Source organism: Moschus berezovskii, chromosome 8, assembly GCF_049115385.1.
Source record: "Moschus berezovskii isolate FMDL1 chromosome 8, NW_MosBer_1.0, whole genome shotgun sequence".
NCBI classification, from domain to species: Eukaryota; Metazoa; Chordata; class Mammalia; order Artiodactyla; family Moschidae; genus Moschus; species Moschus berezovskii.
In genome coordinates this window covers 62,426,321-62,435,534 of record NC_142467.1, presented here as the reverse complement: position 1 = coordinate 62,435,534, position 9,214 = coordinate 62,426,321, and the positions used below count along the sequence as shown (strand labels likewise).

Here is a 9,214-nt window from a genome sequence, read left to right as displayed (position 1 = left end):
TTCCGGGTTTCGCCCGCCCCTTTGCACTGATTGGTAGGTGCAAGCTTCGCTATCTGATTGGCCAAACGAACGCAGCGCGCAATTTAAAACATTGTATCAGTAACAAAGGTGCGCTTCGTGGGTGGAGTTGTGCTCTCAAGCTGCGAAAGCCCAGGTTTGGCTGTGTGGTGTGAGTGAGCCGGTACTGAAGAAGTGTGGCGTCTTTGGGTGAGTGTGCGGCTGTACTTGAGCCAAGTTGGGGCACCTTTGCTCTGACGGATTAGGCGTTCAGAAAGCGGAACTGCCGCCATTTCTGTTTTTCTTAATAATTCTGTCCTAACCGTGGGCCTAGGGGCGAGGTTGGAGAATGAGCCTACGACTACTGACACGACTGAGGGAGGCGCCCTACTTGGAACTTGGCCTTATGTTTTCGGAGTTGGATATCTGTTCATTCCCGTTCGTGGTCCGAAATGCTGCCTCTGATTTGATTTAATGATTAACTCTCATTCCTTTCCCGTTTGCTAGTAGTTGAAAGGAAAAGGGAATAGGAATTCAGGCAGCGAGACTAGGTTGTCCTGGGGCCAGGGAACTGCTTCTTACCTAGAAGAGGCTGAATTCTTCAGAATTCTTCAGCCCCTTTTATTGCTTAAGGTTCTCCTCCCTACCCACTCTTGTCTCTTTTTAGATCTAAATTGCCCCTGCTGACATGTCGCAAGGGATCCTTTCTCCACCAGCTGGCTTGCTGTCGGATGAGGAGGTCGTAGTCTCCCCCATGTTTGAGTCCACAGCTGCAGATTTGGGATCTGTGATACGCAAGGACCTGCTGTCAGACTGCTCTGTCATCTCCACCTCCCTGGAAGACAAGCAGGTAAAGGAGTTGGAGAGTGACTTGGGGACTGAAAGTGATATAATCACCCTACTAGTTGTCCATACAGAGAAGCATGAGGTAAAAAACCCAGCAGTTCTAGAGTTTGACAGGTCAACTCAAAATTAACAGCATGATAAGTAAAAAATGTACAGTTGTGTGTCCATAAGGAAGCTATTAATTGCGTTGCATTAATGAAACTGAACGCTTACTCTGTTTATCCTGAGGAAAGGCAGTCGTTGCCTCTCCTTCACCTTGAGGCCCAGACATTTTAGTTAATTTGCACAAGGTCATATCACCATTAAGTAGGTGAAATGTATATTGCAGGTTTTAATATCAGCCGTTGCTTCCATTTAAGGAAACTTTCTTTCTGCTGAGCTGAGGTTTCTTAGGTGCAGCATAATGGATGTTTGGAGCCAGATAATTCTTTGTTATAGGGGGCTATCCTGTGCAATTTAAGATGTTAAGCAGCATTCCTGGCCTCTACCCACTAGATGTCAGTAGCTCCTTCCCATTTGTGACAACCAGGAAACCTGTCCTAACATTATTAAATGTCTCTTGAAAGGGAAATGGCCATAGTTGAGAACAGCTCCACTCAGAAGTCTTCTCTTCTGTAGAAGTTTCATGAGAGCAGAAGCCTTGGTAATATTCTTCACCGTGGGCTACCAGAGCCTCTTAGAATTTCTAGGCCAGAGTAGATGTCTATAAATATTTGTTAAATGAAAGTGGTGGGTGTGATTATTTAAGATCTCATAGTTACTAAATGATGAAACTGGGACTCAAATTCAGGTATGTCTGCCTCCAGAGTGCTTAACTGGGCCTTCCTAGGTGGCACCAGTGGTAAAGAACCCACCTGCCAATGCAAGAGACGTGAGAGACATGGGTTCGGTCCCTGGGTCAGGAAGATCCCCTGGAGGAGAGCATGGCAACCCACTCCAGTATTCTTGCCTGGAAAATTCTATGGACAGAGGAACCTGGTGGGCTATGGTTCATAGTGTCAAAGAGTCGGACACAAGCGGCTTAGCGCACACACAAAGTGCTTAACTACTGTGTTTTGCTATAATATCACACACTGATTTTCATACCAGTCAGCTACTTCTGATGCAGATAATCTGTGGTAAGCCAAGTTTGCAGGTTACTGAAGAGACAAGGAATGGCGATTAAATACTGAAAAACTCCGTGTGGGTTGGAATGATTATGGAACCAGAGTAATGGCACAGAGTCATCTGAAGTTAATTTGGGATAGTGTTAGCATGATTCCCAGGAACTATGTTGTGTTTGCCCATCTGCTCAGAAGTAACAGATTAATCTGTGATTCTGACTGGGAATTCTACTACAGGTTCCATCTGAAGATGGTACAGAGAAGGTGAAAGTATTCCTGCGGGTCAGGCCTTTGTTACCTTCAGAGTTAGAACGACAGGAGGATCAGGTACGTTTCTGAGGAGGGAGGATTTAAAAGAAGGAGTGATATAGTACAGCCGAGGTTCCCAGGAATGTTTCCTTCTGTGACAACTATGTTTTCCCCCATCTCAGGGTTGTGTCTGTATTGAAAATATGGAGACCCTTGCCCTTCAGGCACCCAAGGACTCTTTTGCCCAGAAGAGCAACGAGCGAGGAATTGGACAAGCCACCCACAGATTCACCTTTTCCCAGGTATGGAGTTACTGATATGTGAACAAGGGACCAACATGTAGGGGCAACTTTTTTCCCTCTTCAGAAGGAAAGCATTTTACTTGACTGAGTTCATTATATATGCATGTCTACGATTTTGGGGACCCTTATGTGTAGTCAGTTTGTCATGTACTTTATATCATCACTGTCCCTATTTTCCTGGTAAGGATATTGTGACTGACTCTATAATCACTGTCCCTATTTTCCTGGTAAGGATATTGTGACTGACTCATTGAATATAATGTTCCTGAGGCCATGGAGCTAGTCATTGGTAGAGTTAGGACTTGAATCTAGATTCATCTATATACCAAGCCCATGCTTGTGACCATTATGTTGCTCCATTTTGTGTGCAGCATTAGACTTAGTGGATAGCATTCTGTAAGTATTTGTTGATTTTGATGAAGGAGGGACTGGCAGAGAGTATTTAGGCAGCAACTGGCAGCACTGGAGGAAGAAGCTGCTTGAGTAGTCTCCAGAGCCAACCACCCAGGAAGGGATGTATTTTCTGGCTAGGCACAGGGAAAAGTGGAAGATGAAGGATGCTGCTGCTGCTGCTGAGTCGCTTCAGTCACATCCAACTCTTTGTGACCCCATAGACAGCAGCCCACCAGGCTCCCCTGTCCCTGGGATTCTCCAGGCAAGAATACTGAAGTGGGTTGCCATTTCCTTCTTCAATGCAAGAAAGTGAAACGTGAAAGTGAAGTTGCTTAGTCGTATCCGACTCTTAGCGACCCCATGGACTGCAGCCTACCAGGCTTCTCCATCCATGGGATTTTCCAGGCAAGAGTACTGGAGTGGGTTGCCATTGCCTTCTCCAGATGAAGAATGGGCCTCTGAGAAATTGGGTCTGTCCCTAGATCTTTGGACCAGAAGTGGGACAGGCATCTTTCTTCAACCTGACTGTGAAGGAGATGGTAAAGGATGTACTTAAAGGACAGAACTGGCTCATCTATACATATGGAGTCACCAACTCAGGGAAAACCTACACAATTCAAGGTGAGTAGTAGGCCTCACAGAACTGCTGATTGTCTTTGGCTTTTGATGCTGAGCTGAACAGTGCTGCTGCAACTGTCCATCTTTCGCATGCCTCCAGGTACCATCAAGGATGGTGGGATCCTGCCCAGGTCCCTGGCTCTGATCTTCAATAGTCTCCAAGGCCAGCTTCATCCAACACCTAATCTGAAGCCCTTGTTCTCCAATGAGGTAATGTGGCTAGACAGCAAGCAGATCCGGCAGGAGGAATTAAAGAAACTGGCCCTACTAAATGGAGGCCTCCAAGAGGTAAAGTGTTGGTGTTCACAAAGGCAGGGATAGGGGACAAACCTCCAGAAAGTTTTGTGCTTATCTTATCCCTGGACCCCTCCAGGAGGAGCTGTCCACCTCCTTGAAGAAAAGTGTCTACATTGACAGCCGGATGGGTACCAGCACCAGCTTTGACAGTGGCATTGCAGGGCTCTCCTCCAGTAGCCAGTTTCCCAGCAGTAGCCAGCTGGATGGTATGTACCATGACTGGGCTCTGTGCCAATTAACAGTAGGAACCCATTTTCTGCTCCCCAAAACTCCAGGGGTACAGATCAGAGGTTGCAACCTGAGTTCCACTTTCTGAGGCCCCTGCAGGCTAAAGGAGAGGTGGACTCCCTTGAGTTGACGCTCTGGACATTGGCTTTTTCCCCAGAAATGAGTCACCGATGGGCACAACCAGACACTGCCCCTGTAGGTGTCCCTGCAGATCTTCGCTTCTCCATCTGGATCTCCTTCTTTGAGATCTACAATGAACTGCTTTATGACCTGTTAGAACCGCCTAGCCAGCAACGCAAGAGGCAGACTCTGCGGCTGTGTGAGGATCAGAATGGCAATCCCTACGTAAAAGGTATGGGAAAGCAGCGTGGCTGGCATGAACCCTGGAGGGGACCTTGGGAGAGACTTGGAAAAGAGTTAGGTGCTCCCATCTTATGTATGCCCTTCTTTCCTTCACATCAGATCTCAATTGGATTCATGTTCAGGATGCTGAGGAGGCCTGGAAACTCCTGAAAGTGGGTCGTAAAAACCAGAGCTTTGCCAGCACCCACCTGAACCAGAACTCCAGCCGCAGGTTAGTAGGTTAATGAGTCAGCCTTTCACTGTGTTTCAGGAAACATTAGTCCTCCACCTGGTCATAGAAGATATGCAGCGACTTTTATTTTTTTTTAACTTCTAGTCATAGTATCTTCTCAATCCGGATCCTGCACCTTCAGGGGGAAGGAGATATTATCCCCAAGATTAGCGAGTAAGTTTTTCCATTTGGAAATTTGGGCTTTGGGGCCATAAATGGTGGTTGGGGGAGGGGACAAGGCAGTCCTCAGAGGTATTACTTCCATTAGATTCATGTTCTCTCTCCTTGGGTACAGAGTTTCTTCACAGGTTCTCCCCTCCCTAGAACTATATATGAAGGGGCTAAAAAGCATATAACATGTGGGGTCCTAATGTCAGATCCTGTCCATCACTCAAGGTTATCACTCTGTGATCTTGCTGGCTCAGAGCGCTGCAAAGATCAAAAGAGTGGTGAGCGGCTGAAGGAAGCAGGAAACATTAACACTTCTCTGCACACCCTGGGCCGCTGTATTGCTGCCCTGCGCCAAAACCAGCAGAACCGGTAAGCTTTCCACTGCAAGCCAGGATGGCCTGGCACTCTGCAGTTTGCTAAGAGACTTCCTGATCATCACTGGGGCTAGTGCTAGTATCTCCTCAGGGGCTAGAGCTCTGCTCACAGCACTATTCTCTCTAATTCCCTGCCAGGTCAAAGCAGAACCTGGTTCCCTTCCGTGAGAGCAAGCTGACTCGAGTGTTTCAAGGCTTCTTCACAGGCCGAGGCCGCTCCTGCATGATTGTCAATGTGAATCCCTGTGCGTCTACCTATGATGAGACCCTTCATGTGGCCAAGTTCTCAGCCATTGCTAGTCAGGTGCGAAGCTATAGGTGTGATGATTGTGCTCACTTTGGGCTGGTACCTGTACTTCAGAAAGCTACTAGGGACTAGTAATGGATTCGATTAAGATTTTTTTCCCCTCACTAGCTTGTGCATGCTCCACCTGTGCAACTGGGATTTCCATCAATACATTCATTCCTCAAGGAACACAGTCTGCGCGCTTCTCCCAGCTTAGAGACTGGAGCTAAGACTGACCCAGGCCTTGGTGATGACATTGAAAATGAAGTTGACATCTCCACATATGGGAAGGAGGTGAGAATGCAAGAAAACTTTGGTGCAGCAGCTTGATGGCTATACATTTTCCATGCTATGTTCCAAGTGGGCCTGTACCTTTTTAGGGCATGGACTTCTGATGACCTCTGACCTGTGTGTCCCTCCTAGGAGCTCCTACAGGTGGTAGAAGCCATGAAAGCACTGCTTTTGAAAGAACGGCAGGAAAAGCTGCGGCTGGAGATGCAGCTCCGTGATGAAATTTGCAATGAGATGGTGGAGCAGATGCAACAACGAGAACAGTGGTGCAGGTACCAGCCAAGTAACCCCTCTTGTTTTATCACTGAGACTGTAGGGTAGGAAGTAGAGACTAGGATGGAGTAGTGCCTCAAGATCTGCTTTCCAAGCTTACTCCTCAGAATCTGCACTGACTTCTCTTTTCTCCTCTGACAGTGAACATTTGGACACACAAAAGGAACTACTAGAGGAACTGTATGAAGACAAACTAACAATCCTCAAGGAGTCACTGACAAGTTTTTACCAAGAAGAACTTCAGGTGAGTTGCCCTGAACCAACTCCAAGTAGCTGCTCAGATTCCCATCGCTAGCTTGCCTGAGATAAAGTAGGGGCAGAATGTGTAATTCACCTTTCTCTCATCTCCTTAGTGCTTTATGTCAATCTATGTTTGATGAACTGATTTAGAGTTTGACTGGCCAAGAAATGGTGTAAATGCTAATTTACAGGGAAATTTTTGTTCATTCTTCAGTCATCTATACCTGCAGGATTCGTCTGACTCTAAACAGAATTGTGTTCTCTGTTTCCCTTTAGGAGCGAGATGAGAAGATTGAAGAGCTAGAAGCTCTCCTGCAGGAAGCCAGACAGCAGCAAGTGGCCCATCAACCATCAGGGTCTGAACTGTCCCTACGGCGATCACAAAGATTGGCTTCTGTTTCCACCCAGCAGCTCCAGGAGATTAAAGCTAAAATGGAACAATGCAAAGCAGAGCTAAACTCCACCACTGAAGGTGAGGAGGGAGAGGGCAGGAAGCAGAAGTGTTTCAGGGAAGAGCTATTCTTCAAACTTGGGCCTTCTGGGGCCAACTCCAACATAATTTCCTTGACCGCCAAGCTACATCCCCCTGACCTTTCATTCTAGGATGCACATGGCCTCACTTGTTATATTTTTTGCAAACTACTGTTAATTCAGTTAAAGAGGTATGTCCAAGCCTTGAAAGCCTACACATGTGAGGTTATTGTTTCTTTCCCTCAGAGCTGCAGAAGTATCAGAAAATGTTAGAACCCCCACCCTCAGCCAAGCCTTTCATCGTTGATGTGGACAAGAAGTTAGAGGAGGGCCAGAAGGTAATTAGCTTTCTCCGTTACCAAAGCTCTCACCTAAGACAGCTTCCAGCACTGTATCCCTGGTTTTCGTGAGGACAAGATGCTTTCTGTGCCATCCTGGAGAGTGGCTACTGCATTCTTATGGCTAGCCTTTCTAATTTTACTTCTCTTCAGATGATTCTCTGACTCCTGTAGATCGCTTGGCATGACGTCTTGGCCACAATTTGGTTCCTACTCTTCCTTTTTCAGAATATAAGGCTACTGCGAACAGAGCTCCAGAAACTTGGTGAGTCTCTCCAGTCAGCAGAAAGAGCCTGTTGCCACAACACTGGAGCAGGAAAACTTCGCCAAGCCTTGGCCACTTGTGATGACATCTTAATCAAACAGGTTGGGGCAGCCTATATATCACTTTCTCCCATCAGCCCATGTCAGAGTATATATGAGGAAGATAAAAAAGACTTTTAGGCTAATCTTTTAGTGAGGGGAGTTTCTCTTCCTTGCAAAGTAACCATTCACTAAGTACAAGGCGTTATGCTAAGTAATTGTAGGCTTTTTCTGTTACAACTTTCCTGCTGCTGCTAAGTCGCTACAGTCATGTCCGACTCTGTGCGACCCCATACACGGCAGCCCACCAGGCTCCGCCGTCCCTGGGATTCTCCAGGCAAGAACACTGGAGTGGATTGCCATTTCCTTCTCCAACTATCCTAGGGAGGGAGATACTATCATATTTCATCCAAGATGCTTAAACTGTAAGAAACCACAGTAAAAGCTATGACACTGTCATCAATAAATGCACCCTGATTCCATCCAGATATATGGAAATGTAAAAAAATACATCCTAATTTGATACCCACCCAGGAACTGAGGCTCTTGGAGGTTAAGTAAAATTATTCAGGCTCATACCACCTGATGTGTTAGAAGAGGGCCTTTATTCAGTGCTATCTGTTTGAGTCTTAAATACCAACACCCACCCCCTCCACACACACCATTCAATTAAAGCTCTGACCATACAGAGCTAATCTTTGTAAAAACAAGTTTTATTAACTATAGTGTGTATTACCTTGCCCTCTTGAATTTCTCTAATAGATCAGATAGAAATGTTTCCTATAACTTTGTTCATATCTTCCTTAGGATCAGACCCTGGCTGAGTTGCAGAATAACATGACGCTAGTAAAACTGGACCTTCGGAAGAAGGCAGCATGCATCGCAGAGCAGTATCATACTGTGTTGAAACTCCAAGGCCAGGCTTCTACCAAAAAGCGCCTCGGTGCCAACCAGGAAAACCAGCAACCAAACCAACAGCCCCCAGGGAAGAAACCGTTTCTTCGTAACTTACTTCCCCGGACACCCACCTGCCAAAGTTCAACAGACTGCAGCCCTTATGCCCGAATCCTGCGCTCACGGCGTTCCCCTTTACTCAAATCTGGGCCTTTCAGCAAAAAATACTAAGGTTGTGAGGAGAGAGCACTCCCCTCAGGTGGGTCTGCTGCTAGTTTAAGAAATAGATTTCTTTAAAGCTTTACCATATATATACCTGAAACTCTATCTAAAATGCAATATTCAGACACTAGTAGTTTTTCTCCCTTTTGTAATATAATCACCTATGTAATCTTACACTTTTTTACTTATATGGTTTCTATGCACACAAAAGTTATATTAAAATAAAGATATTATTCACATTTTAAATCTGAATTCCAAATCTAGCATTATCATTGAAGTAAATTATAAAAGGGGCAGAAAAACTGAAAATCAAATATCATCCAGGCCCCTGTTAATTTTGCATAGGAATGGCAGTGGAGACTAGCAACTGGTGTACAGCTAACCCAAGAAATCTTGGTAAGAAATGAATTCAAGGGACATTAGATATTCCAAACCTTCCTTATAAAAAGTGAAGTGTCATATACTAGGAGATGAATGGGTAACAAAACTTGTTCTGGAAAAAGAACCAAGGAAAGCTGGGCCCTGAGCTCAGAATAACCCATAGTATCCACTGTACAATCCAATCACAGCAGACATAATCACAGCATATTACCTCCTACGGAACACACAAGCACAGGCCTGAAACTCTCCAAGAATACGGCAGAAATGACTACTTTTACTTTGTCTAACAGGTGAAGGTTAGAAAAAATAATTCTGCTGGAGATGGGGTGGGGGGAAGAGACACAAACAATTATGTCAAAAATA

At 45.7% G+C, this 9,214-nt stretch overlaps 1 protein-coding gene across 1 annotated transcript; it reads left to right on the top strand.

Annotated features, from left to right (window-relative positions):
• The first annotated feature begins 76 nt into the window (after nucleotides 1–76).
• On the top strand, nucleotides 77–8,965 carry KIF20A (kinesin family member 20A). The gene is made up of 19 exons (XM_055429313.2): nucleotides 77–207; nucleotides 665–847; nucleotides 2,184–2,273; nucleotides 2,378–2,497; nucleotides 3,373–3,511; nucleotides 3,609–3,796; nucleotides 3,882–4,011; nucleotides 4,191–4,385; nucleotides 4,496–4,607; nucleotides 4,713–4,781; nucleotides 5,004–5,147; nucleotides 5,291–5,456; nucleotides 5,568–5,732; nucleotides 5,862–6,001; nucleotides 6,144–6,246; nucleotides 6,519–6,714; nucleotides 6,960–7,051; nucleotides 7,280–7,417; nucleotides 8,162–8,965. Exons 2-19 carry the CDS (start codon nucleotides 686–688, stop codon nucleotides 8,477–8,479), a joined length of 2,667 nt encoding a protein of 888 aa, XP_055285288.1. The 5' UTR covers nucleotides 77–207; nucleotides 665–685; the 3' UTR covers nucleotides 8,480–8,965.
• The last annotated feature ends 249 nt before the right edge of the window (nucleotides 8,966–9,214 follow it).

Coding starts and splice junctions, on each gene's coding strand:
- KIF20A (XM_055429313.2), top strand. CDS start 686: ATGTCGCAAGGGATCCTTTCTCCACCAGCTGGCTTGCTGTCGGATGAG. Junction 2,274..2,377: donor TAGAACGACAGGAGGATCAG/GTACGTTTCTGA, acceptor CCCCCATCTCAG/GGTTGTGTCTGTATTGAAAA. Junction 6,247..6,518: donor TTTACCAAGAAGAACTTCAG/GTGAGTTGCCCT, acceptor GTTTCCCTTTAG/GAGCGAGATGAGAAGATTGA.